The 21,835-nt window shown below is 54.3% G+C and overlaps 1 protein-coding gene across 1 annotated transcript in view; it reads left to right on the plus strand.

Annotated features, from left to right (window-relative positions):
• Window positions 1–21,530, plus strand: part of CUNH1orf127 (chromosome unknown C1orf127 homolog) — a 26,622-nt gene extending 5,092 nt beyond the window's left edge. The window contains exons 2-13 of the mRNA XM_015501301.2: window positions 729–829; window positions 3,725–3,823; window positions 6,213–6,337; window positions 8,135–8,278; window positions 12,686–12,724; window positions 13,249–13,386; window positions 13,892–13,976; window positions 15,590–15,786; window positions 16,032–16,155; window positions 18,981–19,171; window positions 19,615–19,702; window positions 19,851–21,530. Of these exons, the coding sequence (XP_015356787.2) occupies window positions 729–829; window positions 3,725–3,823; window positions 6,213–6,337; window positions 8,135–8,278; window positions 12,686–12,724; window positions 13,249–13,386; window positions 13,892–13,976; window positions 15,590–15,786; window positions 16,032–16,155; window positions 18,981–19,171; window positions 19,615–19,702; window positions 19,851–20,548 (2,029 nt within the window). The 3' untranslated portion in view covers window positions 20,549–21,530. The remainder of the gene's footprint in view (window positions 1–728; window positions 830–3,724; window positions 3,824–6,212; window positions 6,338–8,134; window positions 8,279–12,685; window positions 12,725–13,248; window positions 13,387–13,891; window positions 13,977–15,589; window positions 15,787–16,031; window positions 16,156–18,980; window positions 19,172–19,614; window positions 19,703–19,850) is intronic.
• Window positions 21,531–21,835: the final 305 nt, after the last annotated feature.

Below are 21,835 nucleotides of genomic sequence, written 5' to 3' on the forward strand. Positions count from 1 at the left end.
CTCCCTCCTTCCTTCCCTCCCTCCCTTCCTTCCTTCCTTGATATGGGGATTGAACCCAGGTCCCTTTACCACTGAGCTGCATCTCTAGTCTTGCTTTTTTTCCTCCCGGTCCTGGAGATTAAAATGAGGGGGTGCTTCACCACTCAACTATATCTCCATCCTTTTTTAATTTTTAAATTTTGAAACAGGGTTGCTGAATGCTGGCCTCAAACTTGCAATCCTTCTCCCTCAGCCTCCCCAGTTCCTGGGATTACAGGTGTGCACCACCATGCCTGGCTTGAAAATTTTTGTCTAATACTGACCTTTACTTTTTCCTCCTCCCCAACTTAGGCTTTCTGTATCTCATCCCTCTGTTTTGTTTTCTTTAGAGCTTGATTATCATCTAAGAATACTGGCAGTGCAGCTCAGTGGTAGAGTGCTTGCCTAGCATGGGTGAAGCCCTGGGTTCCATCCCCAGTGTCGCGCACACACTATACAGACACACACACACACACACACACACATTTGATCAGGAATGTTGAAATTACTTTGCAAATAGATTCAGGACTGGTTTCTTTCACAGTGGGAGAGGGGAGTCTGATTGAACCTCCCGGATGCAATCTATATCAATCAATCTATATCTATTGATTGTACGTATATATATGATTGAATTTAATTGACCGACTGAGGACAGCAGACCTGCAGAGCCTGGCTACACACTTCCCCCCACCCTCTCCTCTTCCCTGCAGGGCCATCTGTCTCATCTGTGTTCAGCCTGCAGTGTTCCCACAGATCCTCACCTTCTGGTCAAACAGGGACAGGCCACGCCCTGCACTTGAAGTTTCCACAGGTAACTCTGTCATGCTTGGTGTTGGAATCGGGCTGGGGCATCTCCCAGGGGCACAGACTGATAAGCAGCCTGGGCATGACGTGACACCTGCTGGGGAACTGGGAGTAAGAGAGCCCTTTGAGTCTTGCATTCACCCAACAAGGAAGCAGAGGCCAAGTGCTGGAGTCCCCCGCTCACTGGTGCCAGGACTAAGGCTGGGCCTGGCATCCTCTGACTCAGAGTTCAGGGCTTGCTTCTTTTTGTTCCCTCCACATTTTGGTGCACTATAGTCGTACGTAATGATGTAATTTGACCACTATCGCTTCCTAGCGCCCCCACCCCCCCACCACCTCTAGTGCTTATTTCTTTAATACAAACCAGCATATAGCATGGTGTCGCAGCTGGCCTGGCTTGGGGGATTTGTGTCTGTCAATTCATCCTTACAGCAGTGTGACCAGCAGCTGAGGTCCACAGGAGTGAGTGACTTGTCCATGGTCCCATTAGAGGTAGAGCCAGGACTTCAGCACAGGCAGTTGAGTCCCAGGTCTCTGCCCTTAGCCCGTTCAGCAAACAGGACACTGTGATGCCACACACATTTGTAGGACTTTTATTCTGGGGCAGGCCCTGTGCTACGGCTTTTCCATTTGTCAAATCATTTCATCTTTGAGAGAGGAGTTATCATTGTACTATAAGATTCAGGCATCCCAAGATCCCCCTTGCTTCTGACACTAACTTTAAGTCCTTAGACCACCTTTGGGTTTATTAATTCTCTAGAAGGACACACAGATTTCAGAACAGCAGTTATACTCATGCTTATGGTTCATTTCAGTGAAAGGACTCAGATTAAAGGACTCAGGGACAGTGCACGGGGAGAGACCCAGGAGCAAGTTCTAGGTGTCCTTCCCCAGTGGATATGGGAGGTCAGCACTGACATCTAGCAGCAATGTGTGACCATACAGAGCGTGCCAACCAGGGAAGCGCAGCTGAGCCTTGGTATCCAGAAATTTTGCTGGGATCAGTTAGTAGGCAGAGCTGCACGGCTCACCTTGTTTCTAGCCCTCAAGAGACTGAGCTAAGACCACACTGACAAAGGTCCCGTACAGATCACGTGGCTAGCATAGCTTTCCGGAATGGCCCACTGCCTCCAGGTAAACAAAGTTATTCTGGTTAAGTGGAACATTCAGAGGGCTCAGAATTTCCTTCCCAGGTGCTGGGGGAGGGACAAGGGTGGCAAAGGGCCAGACTTTTCCATGACCCAAGCATAATTCTTCCTTGCACATGTGTCCATTTTGCAGAAAAGGAAATGGGGTCTCAGGGAGGTTAAATGACTTGTTCCAGGTCACGTGGCTAGGGCCTTGATAGTCCAACTCCAAGGCCCAGGAACCTTGTGTCTTTCTGACAGCTTATATGTCTCTGTTGAGAAAAAATCAGCCCAGGAGATAAAAAATTTCCCATCTTCCCGTCTGATTGTTCACGTCTAGAGTGCATTTAATTTAAGCCCTCTGTCCAGTCTTCACCATGAGGGAGGCCCAGGCAGGGCTCTTCTTGGGGAAATGCATCACATCCAATAAGATTCCACTTCCTGTGGCCAGACTGTCCATTCCACCACTACCAACACCAATACCACCACTACCATCATTATCACACCATCACCACCCCCATCCCTACCACTACCACCACCAATCATTACCACCACAATCATCATCACCATCCCCACCACCGCCACTACCACCATCTTCACCACCACAACTATCACCACCACCATCACCACTATCATCATTACCACCACCATCCTCATCATCATCCTCACCCCCATCATAACCACCACCATTAATACCACTACCGTCATCACCATCACCATCTCTACCACCATCACTATCACCATCGCCACCACCATCACCACCATCACCATCACCATCATCACCATCATCACTATCACTACCACCATCACCACCTCCACCATCATCACTACCACCATCACTACCATTACCATTACCATTACCATCACTAGCACCATCACCACCATTACCATCACCAGCATCACCACCATTACCATTACCATTACCATTACCATCACCATCACTACCACCATCACCACCATTACCATTACCACTACCATCACCAATCATTACCACCACAATCATCATCACCATCCCCACTACCACCACTACCACCATCTTCCCATCTTCACCACCACAACTACCACCACCACCATCACCACTATCATCATTACCACCATCATCCCCATCATCATCCCTACTCCCGTCATCATCCTCACCCCCATCACAACCACCATCATCATCAATACCACTACCGTCAGAAACCACCACTATCTCTACCATCATCACTATCACCATCACCACCATCACCATCACTACCACTATCACCACCATTACCATTGCCATCACCATCACTAGCACCATCACCACCATCACCATCACTACCATCTTCACCACCATTACCATCACCACCATCACCACCATCATCATGCTGTTAATTCATGGGAAGAAAATGAGACTAAGCAAGAGGCCCACACAGAGCAGGTGGGATTCGAGCCCAGGTGCTCTGACTGCAGTGTCCACACTCTTACCGTTAAGTCACATTGCCGCCTGTGAAACACAGTGGTTAGATCTAAAGAGCTCTGGAAACTTGCTCCTCAAGGTGTGATCTCTGGACAAGCAGCACCGGCGGCGTCACCTGGGGCTCCTTAGAGCTGCTGGGCCGCAAGCCCTGCCTCAGACCTGCTGAATCTGTGTTTAACAAGTGCCCAGATGATTTGTGAGGCAGACTGAAATCTGAGAAGTCTTACCCTAAAGTTCATTCTTCTTGGATGTTCTGTGAACTCAACCTTTGCCTGGTAAAGGGTCCTCCCTCCCTTCCTGCCTTCCCTCCCAGAATTATCTCCTTGTCTGACAGCCGAGGTGGAGTGCTTCTCAGACTACATGACCCTGCAGATCCCAAGCAGCCACGTGCAGGGCTTGAGACGGTGGCTGGGCAGAATCCTGCACTTGCCAGGTAAGGGGCTGGGCAGGGCCGTGGCTGGGGAAGAGACCCACACGTGCCTCACCCAGGGCTTTGGCGCTGCCTTTCTCCACCTGGAACCTTCCTCTCCTTTTCTGCTGTCACTCAAATCAGCTGAAATGCCCCTCCCCAGGGCCTTCCTGTCTCTGAAGCAGCCCCCTCCCCTGCTGTTGCCATCTTGGCCTGTTTGTGCTCAGCTCTAGAACCATCCTCCGCATTGCTCACGTGCCCCTTGCTGGGACCCCAGCAGAAGGAGGTGCAGCTCACTTGCCCCTTGTGAGTAGCTGCAGCTTCAGGAGAGTGGAAGCTGCCTGTGCTGAGGACATTTGCAAGATGGATGAACAAACAGCCCCAAACTGGGAAGAAGTGCCCACCCTATGCTCCAAGACCCAAACTGCCCCGGAAAAGAAAAGGATGTGATTCTAACAGGGCAGTTCTTACCCACTGGAAGCCATCTCATACTTGGTGGGCGAGTAGTGCACCTAAAATAGCCAAAACCAAAGGCAAGGCATTACTTTCAGAGCCCCTTTTGCCATGAGCTTGCCAACAGAAAAACATGGGAATGGGGGTGAGGACCATAAGGAGATTACCTGGGACCTTCTGGAAACTTCTGGAAGGAACAAGAATAGAGAGATGTGCCAGTAGCCCATTTCCTGCTGTGCTTTCCATCTCAGGGGCTGAAAAGTGAGTCCTCAGAATCCCCCTCTCTTTTGCACAAAAAGGGAACCATTGAGGAGAGGGGCTTTCCCATCACTCCCAAAATTTAGGGAAAACTCCCAGGGGCCCTGTTCATTCCAGAAATTCTTCAAACACCCTGTGGAACTGGTGTGGCCTAAATCTGTCCTGGGAGGGTTGGCTGCCCGATGGCCACCAGCCCACGAGTCTTGGGAGCGGCTTTGGTATTAAAAGGCCACTTTTCCAGGAGAAATGCTGTGGATACATTAAGCTGTCGCCTGTTCTTCGGAGAGCCATTATTAATGGAAAACAATAGATTAATAGTTTTAAAACGCTTGTTCAATAAGTAATTTTTATGGCTCTGGATAGAGCCCATTAAACATTTCTGTGTGTTATTATAAAGAAGTTTTAAGCGTAAAATCATAAAGTCAATAGTCAGAGAATTAGTCACAGCGGCCAGCCACAGGCCATTAGTTTTAGGCGCTGTCAGAGACACCTGTGGCTTTCGGCGGAGAGTTTTTATTTCCAGCGGCAGCCCAGCAGCGCCAGGTGGGATGCAGAAATGACGGTGCCTGCTGCCTTCCATAAACTTGAGGGGACAGCAGGCAGGTGTGATCAGCGGGATGCCAGGCAAATATTTACAAAGTGCAAACGTGAATGCAAAACTAAAGCATCCAGGTCAATTTACACATCCAGGCGGAGACACTTTATTTCCCCAGCGATCTGCCTTCTAGAGCCTCCCTCCGCCTGCTCAGGGCCTGGATCTCTTGCTAAAGATAGCGGTGGAAGCTGCGCTTTTAAAAGGAAAGCGTCACCAGAGAGGTTCTCCGCACAAAGGGCTGTTCTCCCCAAGGTGCTCTCCTCTCCCCTCGATGGCTCAGCTGAGTCGAGGACCTTTTAAAACACCGGACAAAAGCAGTACGATTATGGAAACTAGAGGAAATCCAAGGAAGAGGGTAGGACGCCCGCCCTCATTCCTCTACCCAAGGAGATCCACCCCCCCCCCTTTTTTTTTTTTGCTATGGAGCTGGCATTTGAGTGGAGGGCCATGAGCAGTCACTGTGATCCCAAGACATTTAGACAGTAGGTGAGGAGATGATAAGTGGCGCAGACAGGAGACAGGAAGTAGAACAGGCTGGATTAAAGGGTCAGGGTGAGCTTCACTGAGAAGGTGACTTTTGTACGGACTTGAAGGAGGTAAAGTGAGCTGTGCAGACATTTAGAAGAGTTCCAGGCAGAGGGCACGGCTGTGCAAAGGCCCTGAGGCAGGAGTGTGCCTGGGATGCTTGAGAAACAACTGGGAGATGTGGCAGGAACAGAGGGAGGGAGTTGCACAGAAGTGAGAGAAGAGGTCAGAGAGGCCAGGGGCACCTCACATGGGGCTCCTGGCTGAAAAATGGAGAGGTCTGACAGAGGAAGGTCTTGACAGTCTGCTGGCGGCTGTAGGGAGTAGAGCAGGGGGTGAGGGAGGATGCCAGGAGAAAGGCAGCTGCACTACCCAGACTGGGCCCAGGGGTGGGAGACCGGCCAAGTCTGGATATTTTGAGGGTGGCACCATGCTTTCCTGTTGGTGTTCACCTTTCCGGGACCTGGGTCCTGCATTCCGTCCACTCCAGGTAGAACAGCCCTCTGGTCCCTGTCTGGTCGATGCTCCTGACCTTCCAGAGAAGCAGGCTCCACCCACACCCATGTTCCTTTCTCTCCGTAGGCAGCTGGAGGACCCCCGACCACCAGGATTCTCTTTTGGTTAAATGCGGCTACTCTCTGCACCCCGCTTCTGGTGGCGACTTTGTTTTCCGAGCTCAGTACTCGGCCTGCTCCGTGCGGAAGGAGGTGGGTTTGGGAAAGATCTGTTTGTTTATTTATTTCTGCAGGACTGCCCAGGAGGGAAGCCAGCAGCCCCCGCAGGCTAGGCAAGGGCTGTGCCACTGAGCCGCACCCCAGCCTTCAGGGAGACTTGGTGACGACTCTTGGGAAGAGACACCGTTATGGGAGACAAAAGGAATTAAACCTGAGCCCAGATGTCAAGTAAGGGGACCCTGTGGCATTTTTCCTCTGTAGAAACAAACTGAGGGAGAGCAGAAGCTCAGGCCTCTGGTGGAGCTGCTGGTAGAAAGATGGAGAGGTCTGAGCAGAGGAGGGACAGCACCGTTTTGGACAGGAACCTGCTGGCGGCTGTAAGGAGTAGAGCAGAGGGTGAGGGAGGACACCAGGAGGCAGCTGCACTCCCCAGACTGGTGTGTGGCATAGACAGCAACCACCACGCGCTGCCTCCACCCAGGTTAGAAGCCACCTCCCAGGCAGCGGCCCACGGTCCCTCCTCCGTGTGACAGACCTGTTCTGTCATTGAACTGCCACCCTGATAACTACACCCTGCTCACACAGACTAGGCTGGACTCTCTGAGGGGAGGGGAGCCACTCCCCCAGTGCTTGCCTCAGGTCCTGGCCCAGTAGGCACTCAATAAGTGCTTAATGATGTGAGCACACGGTGCTGAGGCGTTGCAGAGGCTGGTGGGCCAGGCTCACTTGCACAGGCCCTGAAGGTGCTCACAAGACGGTGGGATTCTGTCAGTTTTGCAAAAAATAAGGCGTCTTTGTATTCATTTCTGTATTTGTCCCCTGCCCCCCCCAATGTGCAGGAGCTTGGGCCCCAGGAGGCTCAGATGGGACAGTCGGAGCTGGAGTGTGGGGTGGGAGGGCCAACTACAGGCCGGAGGGTGAGGGATGACCTGATTGCGGCAGATGGCCGGGAGTGGGGGTGCGGCACCCCAGTCACTTAACTCCTCCCTGCCCCCCACCCCGTTCCCATGGGTGCAGACCGCCCTGGGACCCTCGTATTTTTCCTTTCTTCTTCTCCTCCCCCATCTCCTCTGTCTGTCTTCCTCCCTTGCTGGCCAAGCCCAGGGATTTTCCCAAGGGACTGAGGCCCCTCGTAGGGGAGGACTTCAGGAACGGCCTTACCAATCCTCTTCCTGCTATGTCCCCTCCCCTTCCACAGCCCCTGACCCACCCCAGCACATGCCACCTCAGGCCTCTGCAGAGCTCAGACGTGGCTTCTTCCTAAGGCTGGTGGGGGTCAGCCTGGCACCCCGGGGGGCCCACCGTGGAGCTCTGTGAGCTCCCCCTTGCACACAGAGGGTGCGGAGCAAGGGCACCAGATCTTGTGTCCAGCTGCGGGGATGGCCCCCTGCCTTTCCCTTGGTCACCCTCCTCCACTAAGCCTCAGTGACCTCGTCTGTAAGATGGGGATGAGAAAGTCCCTTGTGAGACATGGGGGAGGGTCAAGGGAGCCAGGGTACGAGCATGTGTTTGTCACCTGTGAAGACACATGTAGGTGAAGACCCCTGTCTGTCTGACCAAGGGTGACTTCATGAAACCCACAACCATCCCCAGCCCCAAGGGCTTCCTGGTGGGGCTGTGCCACTGCTGGGGCCCAGACACTGGACCCAGGTTCCCAGTCCCTGGTGGCCTTGGTCTTGCTTCTGTCCCTTTTCCCTGAGTCCCCCCAGCGTCCATGCAGTTGGGCTCGTGTTAGCCATGTTCACTGTGAGTGGCCGCTGATCTGGGCTTAGGGCCTATTAACTCTATTTTCTTCTTTCATTTGAACATGCGCATTCGCCCCACTTCCAGAAAGCAAATTACAGGTTGGAAATCAGAATATTTCAAAAAGGGGTGAAAGGGTCGAAGTGGAGTGACAGCTACATAATGAAGTGTCCAGTGGTCGTGTCAGGGCTGAGCCAACAGAGCGTCCACTGCGGCCCCACATTTATTCAGGTAATGGGTTTAGAGAGCCTGGGAGGGGACCATCACAGGCTGGGCTTCTCTCCAAGGCCCAGTCAGAGGGCCGTGGCTCCTGAGCCTCAGGACAGACTGGGCAGCAGTGGCAGCTGGAGATGCAGGGTGGCATCGTCCTTGGAGATGTGCGTAGGTCCTGGCTGGGTGCTGGATCCACTGGGCTTTTGTCTGAGCAATAAGGAATGAGATGGGATGAGAGCGCGCGGGGAGGGTGTTAACGGTCTCTGAATGGGCTTTCTCAGTTTCCCATTGACGCTGGCATGAGGGAGCCAAAGCAGCAAAAGTATGTTGTGTCTTACTCTCTGTATTGAGAGAAGTTGCTGGAAAGATGCTCCTTCCCCCCCCCCCGCCCCCTTTGAGTTCTGGGGATTGAACCTAGGGTTTTTGCACATGCTAGGCAAATACTCTATCCCTGAATCACATCCCCAGCCCCTTTTAGTTTGAGACAGGATCTCACTAAGTTGCCGAGGCTGGCCTCAAACTTGAGATCCTCCTGCCTCAGCCTCCCAGGTTTCTGGGATTACAGGCAGGTGCAACTGCACCCAGTTTAGAATACTTCTTTTTAACCTGGGTCATATCAGGGAATTTTAGACCTCAGGGCTGGGATGTAGCTCAGTGGTAGAGTTTACTTAACTTGCCTGAGGGCTGGTTTAATCCCCAGCACTGGAGGGTGGGTTCTCTTTCAGGTGTAATGCCTCCATTTGAAAGATCAGGGAATGGCGCTTGTCCCAAGAGCTGTGAGCAACTTCACTGCCTGTGCGTTTCTTGAAGTCGGGTTTCTCTCTAGCCCTGGGAGACTTGGGTGGGAGGCAAAGAGTTGCAAACACAAGTCCACAGGGGCCAAACCAGCAGCAGAAGTATGTGCTGGACTCCGGTGGGGGGGCGGTCAGGACTTGAGCTCGCCTTCGTTTACCCAGCAGACACTTCCACACCCCACTCCCTGCCAGCGTCAGCCCCTCTCACCTGCAGTAGCTTCCTAGGTGGTGTGCTGTCACACCCACTCTACAGATGTGAGGACTGAGCGGAGATTAGACTTGCCTGAGGTCCTGCAGCTGGTAAGTGGCCGAGCTGTGCTCCCAACTGGGCAGTGCAGTGGGGGCCATGGCAAGCTGCAGCAAGCACAGCCTCCAACCCTGGCCCCGGCAAGGAGCAGCTGACACTCAACTCCTGGCTCATCTGCCAGAGTTTATATATATATATATATATATATATATATACACATATATATATATATCTCAATACCCCCATCCCCCAAAATAGAAAGAAAAGAAAAAACAGTTGGTTTGGGGCTTGGGGTGTAGCTTGGTGGTAGAGCAGTTGCTTTTTACATGGGTTTGATCCCTAGCACTGAAAACCAAATTGCCTTTAATTTTGTAAATAATGTGTAGCCCAAACAAAATGCTGATTTTGGCCTTAGGGTATCAGGAAGGAAGGCGGAGAGGGTTAGGGTTAGGGTTAGGGTTAGGGAAGGGAGGAAAGAGAAAGGAAGAAGTGAGAGGAGAAGGTTGGCGTGAAAAGCTGCTAAAAACAACCATTACCCATTCAATAAGCATTTATGAATCGCCCACTATATGCTGGGCACTGCACTGGTGCTAAAGGAGCAGATTTGAATAGTACCTAGACGCCTCAGGAAGCATACAGTTTTAATCTCATCCGGTCTGGTTTTTAAAACAAGGATGCTGTGCCTGGAAGAGCCCAGGGAACTATGGCTGGGAAGAGCTGAGCCCTGGATTTTTTTTTTTTTTATACTGGGGATTGAACCCAGGGTGCTTGGCCACTGAGCCACATTCCCAGTCTTTTTTTTACATATATATTTTATTTAAAGACAGGGTCTCACTGGGTTGCTTAGGGCCTCACTAAGTTGCTGAGGCTGGCTTTGAACTTGGGATCCTCCTGCCTCAGCCTCTTGAGCTGCTGGGCTTACAAGCATGTGCCATTGCACCTGGCTCACCTGCATTTTTGTTAAGTTCATTCTTGTTTTTTTTTTGGTTGTAGTTGGACACAATATCTTTATTTTATTTATTTATTTTTATGTGGTGCTGAGGATGGAACCCAGCGCCTTGCACGTGCTAGGAGAGCGCTCTACCGCTGAGCCACAACCCCAGCCCTCACCTGCATTTTTTAAAAAAGACATTGCTTAGTTGTCAATTGACCTTTACTTTATTTATATAAGCCATGCTGAGAATTGAATCCAGTGCCTCACAGGTGCTAGGCAAGCGCTCTACCACTGAGCCACAACCGGAGCACTTTTAATGGCTCCCTGTGGCCACCCCAAGCCTCCTGTGGTGCTCCAAAGAATCCCAAAGCCTCGTTCTGGGAGCTCTCGGCTTTGCCGCGGGGCACCAGTTTGCCTGACATTCTGGGGATGGTCACTCCTTCCTGTGCACTGGGCCTGTAATTTTGGGAGCTGCCGCCAGGGGGACGGTGTTGCCGGTGTCACAGACACTGGGCCGAATTCCAGAGAAACGCAGGAGCTCCTCGCGGTCCGGCGCCTACAGTGTCTCTAAGAACCTGCCGTGAAGCCCAGAGGCCCCAGCGAGGTGTGGGAGGCTGCATGTCCCCACCTCCCTGCACAGAGTGGCAGAGAAGCGGACGCACGCCAGAGACGGAAGACGGGTCTTCACTGCTTCAGCCCCCCTCCCCGCTACCCCTCCGCCATCCGAGAACCTCATCGAATTGACTGATTCATTCCTGGTGACTTCTGCAGCCGCCGCTTCCGTGGCTGCACCTTGAACTTGCATTAAGTTTTAATTAAAGCCGTTTCACCGGCCTTGCCCTTGGCTAAATGCAGCTGTGGGCACAGGGCACATAGATATTTAATACTTTGCCTCTCCCCGCTGATGGCGCGGGGTGCCCAAGGGTGTACCCGAGCCGTGCCCTGCTCGCAGCGATCCGCCAGCTCGCTTAAGTGTGCCCACAGGCCCCGAGCGGGAGGCCGCGCAATAACTATTCATTGCCCTGGGTTAAGTGTGCCCAGGGGCACCCGTAAACTCAATGCAGTGATTAGCGATTGCTCCCAGTGAAGGCTGCCCGAGGTCCTGCGGAATGTCCGCGGGCCCTAAATATAGCCTGTGCGCGGCAACTTAAAGGGCACGGTGCGTTTTGCCTGTGATCGCATCTCCCCTTCCTTCTTTTAGCAGAACTGTTGCCTCTTTCTTCAAGCCCGGCCTCCAGGGGTGCACTGCCTTCCTGCAGGGCGCAGTAGAGGGAAGGCAGGGGGACCTGGGCCCCTTTGGTGGTTAACCCGGAAATGCCGAATCCTCTAACCCTCTTATCCAGCCGCAGCCTCTTCCCCATCCATCTCCTCCGCTCTCCAAGAGAAGCCGGCACCTCCAAGGACAAGGAAATTGCAGGGTCCACCCAAGGGGTTCCCTGTGGGCCGCCCTGAGCCTGTTGGCTGAGCCGGGTGGATGCTCTCTGGTCCAGGGGGCAGCTGAGCTGGGGCACTATAAGTGGCTGGGGGTCTCCTCTGGCCACTCCTTTCTGCCCCTGGGACCCCCTCTCTGTCCCTGTGGGGAGATGTCCTGGCAAATCAGTCCTCTTTGCCCTCAGTGTCCCCAGCTTGTAGAGGTGGGGGGAGGGGCTCAAATGATCTGCTGGTCTGTAACTTTCTCCTGGTCGCAGACCTCCCTGCCCTGGTCTGCTGCAGAGGCAAGGGGAGCTTTGGAGAATGTAGAAAGAGGAGGTGACAGCTGGGTGGAGGCCATGTTTTGCAGCAGGGGTCGGATAGACCCTCTGCCCACATATCACCTTGGTCCTCACCTGGGAAAGGGGAGAGTGATGTCACTGTAGAGACGGCTGCAAGGCACCACATGAGACCAACTTTCCCAGTTTGCCTGGGCCTGTTCTGGTTTAACACTGCAAGTCCCACACTGGGGGACACTCAGTCCCAGGAGACCTGGTGTGGTGCCATTGGTGAGGACAGACCACTCTGGCCCTAGAAGCACTCTATCTACCTTTGCTTATTGGATCCCACCTGGAAAGCAACAGGGTCAGGAAACAGTAGGTGAACTCTGGAGCAGGAGGAGGGAGGACAACCTGGCGGGGTCCTGAGGACAGCCCTGCAGGAGAGCTGGCTCTGAACAGCAGTGTCTGGACCCCGCACAGCCACTCTGGGCCTCGCCAGCTGCGCCCGGCGCCCCAGCTGCCCCCCTGGCTCAGTCCCGGGGAACAGCTGAGGCTGCAACATTTCCCTGGGTCTGTTGACACTCGAGTCCCAGAACATAAATGATTTTCTTGTCTTAATGAGCAAACAGCCTCCCGCCTGGCTCTCTTGCTGGCCTCCTGCTGGGGTAATCGCCAGTGCTCTGAGCAAGGGAGGACAGTTCGCTTGCTCCCCTTTGCTAGCCACTTGCCAGGAGGTGTTGCTTCCTCTCTGTTCTGCAGGTCTCCCGGCCCTTGCCTCTGAGGAGCAACAGTGGACAGGTAGGTGAGGCAGGCGTGAGCTTCTGGAAGGTTCTTCCAGGCCCTGTGCTCAGGGATGCTCTAAGGCAGGAGGTTTGGACTTCCATTGTCCTGTGGGCATCACCCACCCTTCTGGGCCTGGGTCTTGGAAGCAGAAACTCTAAGCTTCCTCTGGTGCCTTCCAGGCAGAGGCCGGAGGCATCTGGGAGGAAACTGGAGGAGGGGACCCACCTCAGGGTGGGAGGCTGGGTGGAAGGCCTCTGGGGTCCTTCCCTGCTGAGATTCTCTCTGCAGTTTCTAGGGGAGGAGGTAGTGCCTTAGCAAGACCCTGGGTTTCTGTACCACACCTCGCCTTCTGCTGGTCCCAGGGGTTTCTACAGCCTCTCAGGGGCCAGGGCCCTTCTCCATCCACTTCACATCCCTTTGAAAATTCAGAGAACACGTGTGCCCTGCCTGGAGTCCTCCCCCAACTACCCATTCTCCTCAACCTGTAGCGACTGTGTCTCCCTGGTCAGATGGTTTGTGAGTGTGTCCTGTTCCTCCAGACCCCCTGGCTGCTGTCTCTTCGAGGGGAGTTGGTGGCTTCCCTGGAGGATGCCAACTTGATGGGATTGTATGTGGACATCAATGCTACCTCAGTCACCATCCAAAGCCCAAGACAAGACGTTCTTCAGAGGCAGGAGGTCAGTGGTGGGCAACAGGCCCTGCCAGGCCCTGCTGGGGTGGGGGCCTCAGCAGTGTGGCACCCCGATGAGCACTTTGCCACTCCTCCGGTGCCAATTCAAATGTCCACCTGCGAGACTGGACAGATTTAGGCAGGCAGCTTTGAAAATTGGGCCCCATTAGTGTAAAGTGCTCGACTCGGCAGATGAGGGACTCCTGCAATCATGTATTCAGTGCGTCCTGATCATGGTGGCAGGAGTGTAATTACCATCTCTTTAAATAGCCCAAAGTTGCCGTGTAAGAGAAGACGGCTCACATGACATTTGCTCCGAGCTCGCTTCCTGCTAAAAATATCCCGGCTAAATAATATTTCCTGGTTGCAATGGAGCAATGGTCCCTGACCTGGGCTCTGTAACTCCTGGGGGCTTAGTCCAAGACTAGTTGGAAGGTGGGGGGTATGGAGAGAGTTGGCCTCTGGAAGGAGACGTTTTAGAGGCCACAGGGAGGACCCTTCTGTCTCCCCAGGTGCTGAACACCTCCTTGGAGGTACTGCCACTCTGGATGGTGAGCGGTCACTATGCCTACTCCTTAGAGGCCGCTTGCCCAGTGGGTAAGACTCAGGAGCACCCTGTAGGGCCACCTCTCTGACTCCCCTTCTGTCCCCCAACACACCTCATTTCCCTGTCTCCCACTCTACCTCCTCTCTTCTTAGTCCCAACCTTGGCCACGCACTTCTGAAATGCTTGGGACAAAGAGAAGTTTGCTCTTGCTGGAAGGCGTGGGTACGCAAGCTACCAACTCCCCTCGGAAAGGCAGCAGCCAGGGAGGGGGTCTGGAGGAACAGGACACACTCAGAAACCATCTGACCAGGGAGACACAGTCGCTAGAGGTTGAGGAGAATGGGTAGTTGGGGGAACTCTGGGGAAGAGGACAGGGCCAGGGGTAGATGAGCTGACACAGGGGACGGGGTGGGGGCCACTTGGGATCCTGCAACCCAGACCCTGCACCTGTAGGCTTTGCAGGTCCCTTGCAAGGAAGTGTGGCATGCAGTAGGCACGATGTGGGGGGACGCACTGGCTCCCCTGACGGCAATGCCAGCCAGTGGGTCCACATGCCGCCCAGGGCAGGAACCTGGGATCCTGTCCTGGGTTCTGGTTGCCATCCTTTAGTGGGATATTGGCTATCGAGGTCTGGAATAAAGGTGGGTTCCTGATGGTGGGAGAGGGTCCCTCAACCCCCATTCTAGAGCCAGAAGGAGGCATTGAGGAAGACTCCGGTCTGGGTGGCACATGGTGTGGACGAAGTAGAATGTCTTCGGAAGGTGGCGGACTGAGGTCTAGGAACTCCCAGGAGCCTCCCACGATGGGCTCCAGGGGCCCTGAGGACAAGATGGGAGAGGTCTGCAGCCTTCATCAGATTCCTCAGGGTCGTGATTCAGTGGCAGTGGGAGCCTGATCTAGACCTAGCGCAGGAGAACAATTTTGTTCAGCTTGGGCTGCCGCAGTTAGGAGTGCCTTATGTGATACACAGGGGCCAGGAGGCGGAGGACCACTTCTCACCTCCGGGGAGCTTAAATTCTGAGGAAGTCCACATGCAAAGGCAGGTGGATCAAAGGCTTCATCCCGCGTGGGCAGATCAGTGATGACTAACACTCACACTCTACAGAATTTTATCACTGACTAGGTCTCAGGCTCCGGGCTCTGGGGCATTCTGGGCTTTGGGGATGGCCTTGCCAGGCTCTCAGTCGTCGCCGTCCACTGCTCTGTGATATTTGAAATCCTTTTATTTGGAGACAAATGCTTTCATTTAGCTGCTGCCGAGCCAGCTTAAAATGGACCCGTGAGAGAGCTGACGCGAGGAAACTCTTGCTAAAGTGTAAACAACTGATGTGAGCTGTGCGTCCTAAGAGCGGCTTTGATGCTAGAAGGCCCTCCAGGCTGGGTCCCCGAAGCTGAAGGCGGAATTGGCAAAGATATTCCGGCAGCTTCCTAGAGGCAGCCCTGTTCCTAGAGTCTGCTTTCTCATGGGTCTTCTGGAATGACTTGAGTCCCCTGGGGGTTTGGGGAACACTGTCATCAACCCCACTAGTGTGCAGTGCTGGCCACTGGCATGGCCCCCGGCTGTTGTCCTTGAGGGAAGGCATTTGACTCCAGAGCCAGGGAGCCTGGGACCTATGTGCCCACCCTCATGCCCATGTGCTTGCCTGTGTCCTTCCTGTCCCAGTTTCATCCCAGCCAGAGACAGACGTCTCCGTTCACATCCCCAAGCAGAGGCTGGGTCTGGTCAAGAGAGGTTCCCGCATCGAGGACAGCCTGAACCTGAAACTCCTCCGAGTCCACCAGTCTGACACCTTCACGGTGACTGAGAGCAGGGATTTCGTGATGGTCAGCATCCCGGCAGCCACGCTGCTCCAAGTCCAGGTCAGTGACACCTCCCGGAGGTGTCACTGACCTACCCCTTCTGAGACCCTTCTTTGAGCTACTGACACCATGAGGAGTCAGAAACTTGGAGAGCAGATCTGTGGGTCCAGCGTGGAAAGGACTTCACCACTTAGCCTCCCCCACCCCCAGGGCCAGCACCCTTGCTGAGGTGGCCATGGGGGAGGAGAGCCAGAGGATTCTGACTGTACCCCTGTCACATGCCCTAATTCCTCCTGGTCCCACAGCCATGCCAGCAGGCCCGAGGAGCCCCAGGGACACAAGCTTTCTATAAGGTGGACCTGAACCTGGAATTTGCCGAGGTGACTGCCCCGGTCCTCTGGACGGTGGAGAACGTCTTCCAGTGCATGGGTGAGTGAGGGACAGTAGCCAGGGGCCATGCCAGTGTGCCTGCTGGTGACAGACACTTGCCACATGCGTCCTCTTCCCCCAGCCCCATTCTTCTTTTCCTGTGACAGTGTTACAGCCCTGGGCTGCAGAGGTCAGCTGGCTGGAACTGGCATGAGGACAGGAGTGGTGTGGGGATAAGTAGTCACCAGGTCCCTGGCTCTGGAGTCCATCTGGGATGGGGGCTGGAGGAGGCAGGGGCAGGGGCCCATCAACTTCCCAAACAGCAGAACCTCAGTGAGTTACTTAATCCGTTCAGCCCCAGTTTTCTCACCTGGAGAACGAGAACACAGGCGCCTGTCGGGAGGTGGCTTGGCTTACCAGACCGCCCCACACTGGACGAGCCATCGTCCTTGGATCTGTTCAGCCAGCTCGTGTGGGTTCCCGTTCCTCAGGTCACTTAGTAGATCAGGCTCCTTGGCAAACAGCCATACGCGTCGCAACTCATTTCTTAACCCGAGGAGACCTCCCTCTAAACACGGTGTGTGTGCTCGACACCGGGACGCTGCGTCTTGAAAGGGGTTTTCGGTGAAAGCGCAGCTACCAGACAACCTGGTATTCCCACATGCAAAACCACCAGGAGCAAAACCCATTCAAATACAGCAGAAGGAAATACACATAATTCACAAATGATGTCGATCACTTTCATCTTAAACTTCCTAACTGTCCTCAATAGAAGACAGACGCGAGGGAGATTTAATTCAGATGTTAATAGCGCAAGAATGCCCGTTACCAGGATATGATGTTTCGGTGCTGCATAAAAATGTAATTATATTCAGAACTATATTTAAAGATTAAAAGGGGGACTGCCTACCACATCTAGCCCCAAATTCAGAATTAGAAACAAAGAAAAAGGCAGGATGGGGGGTGGGGGTGGGTGAGTTCTAACCGTCTGCTAAAAATGGAAATATTTCTTGAAAGTTTTTACACATTTCGGCTGTTTTTATTTGAACGGTTTCCTGCAGCGGTGACATTGATTTTGGAAAGGGAGAGCTAGAACTTTAGCCAATAAGTATTCACTAAGCATTTGCCACATGAGGCTCAGGCCTCAGAGGCCACCAGATTGGGTCCTCGTTCTCCATCAGTGTCCAGACTGGAAGGGGAGATAAGAAATGTCCAGGGATTCCAATGGAGGGCAGGTGGACTCCGGGGGAGACGCCAACGATGAGATAATTTTTATCCTGGGCTTTGAAGAGCAAGTAGGGAGATAATGAAGAAAATTCAAAATTCAAAAATAGCAATAGCAATAAAAAACATTTTAAGAAAAGTTTTGGGCCTCCCTGGAAAGATTTACACGGGGAAAGGATGTTCTCTCTCTCATTTTATTAATTTAATATCAGCAGTCGGAATGAATCTCCCCGCTCCCCAGTTCCCAGAACACCTTCCCTGTACCTCCCCTGAAGCTTCTAGGCCTTTCTGTTCTTATTATAGTTCGCGGTGCATGCTCCTGTCTCTCCCTCTAATCAGAATGCCTGGAGATCAAGGACTGTCTTATGCAGTTTATATTCTTCACAACCTTTATTGTACCTCTTTGCCCTTGATAAGCACTTGATAAGTGCTGCCTGGACCGAATTTTCACTAGGACTTTTTACAAAATGTTTTAGACAAAGAACATTTTTTTTCCCTTTTGTAAATATGTGACTAATGAGTGGATAGCTCTGTGGTTACAGAGTTCTTTTTTATCTCCCTCCTGCCCCCCCGCCCCCCCCCCCAAGCGGTTAGAACTTGTAGGATGCATCCTAATTGCTTCAGATGGCGGCTGTTAGAAACAGAGGGAGGAATGGAGAAGAGCTTCAGCCCAGAAGAGAGACCTGGGGAGGGGCCACTTACCTCTAGTTGCATTCACAGTTTAAAACGGGTCCGGATGGAAGTGCCTCTAGGGGTGAGGGAGGCATGTAAATGAAGACACCCAGGGCCCAGGTGGGGGGTGATAAGGTGGCAAGGTCAAGTACAGAGCTCGTGGGGAGTGGTGGGAGCCCCTGAGAACCGGCAACTGCCAGACCTGGCCTGGCTTGCCAGAGCCCCTGCCTGGCTTGTGGGCTTCTGCTTGGTGCCAAGGCAGGCCAGTGTGGCCCAGTCTTCTGATTTCCCGTGAGAAACTGGTTACCTACAACTTGTTCTCAAGTAGTTGTCGGTTAATTTAAAAAATATTTTAAAATCCCTGCAGTCGAGATCAAACCTGACCAAGGGCTCCGGGGCTGCTATTTGTAGGCTGTAACCCGGGTGTTCTCACAGCGGGTAGTTTTGGCCTCTCGGGGGACAATGAGCAATGTCCAGACATTTATGTTTGTCACAATGCAGAGGATGCTACAGGCATTGAATGGGCAGAGGCCAGGGGTGACGCCCTTCCCACACACAACAAAGAAAGATCTAACCCCAAACCTCAGTGGTGTCTAGCCTGAGGGTGGCTGGGCAGGGAGAGCTGCCCAGATCTATTTGGTCCCTGGGGTTGGACTGATGTATTGGACCTCAAACTAGGAAATGGCTCAAAGATGAAACGGGCTTGTGGTGTTCCAGCTGGGGCAGTGAGTCGGGACCAGATGGTCTTTGCAGAAACCTAAATTTCTGGGTTTTAAGTGTAAAAATGTGTCTTGAGGCCCCCGCAGCCTCTCCAGCTCGGAGGTCTGGGAAACTCGGCAGAAGACCCTCCGAACTCAGGCTTGAAGCTGCCCTCCCAAGCTTTTGCTCCTCCACCCCTGGAAAAGGGGTTGCTCCTGGTCCTACAGCAGGGTTTCAGGGGGATTCTGCCCCCTTAGGAGGAAGGCCGACCCCTGCCTCCTCTCTGGAAGGTTCAGGAACAGAGTTGGCTGCCTCAACAGCTCCGCCGAGGTCTCCTCCATCCTCCCCATCCCCAGGACTGGACACCCCTCCAGCAAGAGTGCCGTCGGCTGCCTTCTCCCCGTTCCAGGGTGCAGGACCTGCTGCCCAGGAGTGGCCTTTGCAGGGGCCTGTGCACTGGTCTTCTGGAGAGCTGGCCAAGGTGAGTCCACGGCTGTGTCCTCTGCCCACAACTTCCTCCTGAGGCTTGAGACCTTGGTGAGCCCTGCTGGGCTTGAGGTCTCTCTTTCCCTGCGGTTCTTCCAAGCAGTGGCCCACTCTGACCCCTAGCTATGTCACGTCAAACTCAGAAAGTTACCCGGACAAGCCAGGGTCCCTGAGAGCTCCCTGCATGGGGAGACTCCTGTCTGTCCTGCCTGGCTCAGCTCCCTGTGCCTTGAGACATGGCAAAAGGTGGGGGCAGGTAGGATCAGCAGCTGTCGCCACAAGTGAGGGGAGGGAAACTGAGGCACCCCCCAAAGGCCTTGTGGCGGGAGCCCGGGAGCCAGGCCTGGAAAGCCAGCCCGAGGTCACTGCTCGCACAGGGCCTTCTCTGGGTGAACCCACGGGCGGCCAGGGCCACTTGGTTTTGTTTCTCATACTTAGGAGGACCCTGGACTGATCCTGCACACAGCCAGACCTGCAGGAGGAAGCTGGGCGTCCACCGCCTCACCTCTCCCCAGAGCAAGGCAAGGTCAGCATGGCCCCCAAGTTCCCCTGGGGGGAGCCCAGTCACCTCTCCCGACTTCAGCCACAGTCTCCTCAGGGCCCAGGGGGCTGTCCTGGCTGTCCCGGGGCCCTCAGGCCCAGTCTTCCCAGCTCTGACATGACTTTGTCCTCAGCAGTCTCTCCTCGATGGCCTCCTGGGAGGTCCGACCCACCCAAAGTGTCCCCGGGCTCAGAACAATCTGTCACTGAAGATCCAGGACCTACGAGGCCTAAGCAGGACCCCACCCAGCCATTGGGAAGTCCCCTCCTGCTAGGAGGGGATGTGGCTTCATCAGAGCCCAGCAGAGCGCTCCAGCCTTTGACGAGGCACTTGGAGGCCAGGCTGGCTGAAGAGACGTTGGTTTCCCGCTTTTCCCTCAAGGAAATGTCCTCTGTAACAGGGTCCAAAGAACCACCCCAGAGTGGCCGTGGCCTCTCCCAGGAGGGGGCCGGAGGGAACCTGGGCCCATTATCCCCAGAACCAAGTCAGGACATGGAGGGGCAGGGACTAACCTCCCTTCTGGGGATGGATGCCATCTTCACCACCCCAAGAGAGCAGCAGACAGCCACCAGGGACCCTCTGGAGGCCTCAGAACCTGAGTCCTCTAAGGGGCATGAAGTGGACCCAACAGCCCCGCTGACAGCTCTTGTGGAGAGTCCTCTGGCCTCTTCCTCTGAGGAGCCTGCAGTGAGAGCCCCAGACCTGGAGTCAACCCCCAAGTGGCCCGTGAGCTGGCGTGGGTCAGGGGCTGCACACATGCCCAGCCCTTCGCCTCTGCAAACCCTGAGCCTTCGGGCTCCTGCGGAAACCACGTCACCCCCCCGCGCTTGAGCCTGGAAACCCTTTCTCTGCCAATCCAGGGGCCTCGCTGCAGCAGGAGCCAACAACCCACACTGGCCACCAGCCCTGAGAGTCACGGGACTCCTGGACTTTGGCATGTGGGGAGGGCTCTCTGAGAGCCCCGGGCGGGCCTCCTTGGAGATGCTAGGGGTGAGTCTTGGGAGGCCCCAAGAAGGGGGTGCAATGGGGTGTGAGGACTGTTTGGGCCACCTCCAGTCTGCTTGGTCCTCCCAGGGGGAAGGGCAGCTGAGTGCAGGACAAGGCCCTGGGCCTCTCCTGGGCTCTCCTGGCCCAAACCCGTTTCTATGCTTGCTCTTGCGGTTAAAGGGGTGCGACAGTGAGGCCAGGTGCAGGCTCCCTGGCTAGGCCTGCTGGAACCCAGTGTCTCCACTCTGGCTGTGTGACCTTGGCTAGGCACCAGCCTCTCTGAGCCTCACTTTGGGATCAGCCAAATTGGGAAGGTTCTAGATCTTCCCTGATGGAGCTGTTGAGGGTTGATGAGGAATTGACATAAGACTGGAATGCAGAGCCCTGCGCACAGTGTGGCCTCAGAACCCCAGCACCCTCTGTGACTCCCAGGCCCAGGAGGGCAAGGGAGGGCTTCAGCCATAGTCAGACATCTGTGTTGGGGCACGGTTCCGTGGCATGTGACCCCCTCCCGGGGCCTCAAGGGGACCCGACCCCAGCTGAGGGAGGGCAGGACCCCATGAGGGGAGGCGGGGATGGCCCTGCTCTGCTTTCTCAATGCTCCCTTGCTCCGGTTTCCTGGTGCCATGCTGGTTTGGACAGCCCCATGACCTCTGATGACCCAGTGCCCTCCGGCTGCCTGCCCAGAAGCCCTGCTGTGGCCGGAACCACACTCGGTGCTTCCCTGGAAGGGTGGAGCCCCCTCCCGCTAGGGCTGACCCACGGCTGGAAGTGGGATTTGAATCGCGGCCAAGGAGAGGAGCCATTGGCGACGCCCTCCCGGAACGAGGACTAAATAAATAAATAAATAAATAATCAGGGTTGTCTCGGCTGATAAACGGTCCCTACCTCGAGGACGACTTCTCCCTGCGCTCCCCCTCCCCCGGGCAGACCCATCCCAGGCAAAAGCTTAATAGCCCCATTTAAGGCTTTTCCTTTTCACCACGGAATTGAGCCGCTCTTGCCATTACGAGGTTTTCAGCTTCTCTCTGAAATCAAATTACTGACTCCATTTAATTTTTTAAAAGCTCAGATGATTTCCCTTCTTGAATCTGAGCCGTGACTCCAAGGCCAGGCCTCCAGCCCCATCCT

This window comes from Marmota marmota, unplaced genomic scaffold, assembly GCF_001458135.2.
Source record: "Marmota marmota marmota unplaced genomic scaffold, marMar, whole genome shotgun sequence".
In the NCBI taxonomy this organism is placed as follows: domain Eukaryota; kingdom Metazoa; phylum Chordata; class Mammalia; order Rodentia; family Sciuridae; genus Marmota; species Marmota marmota.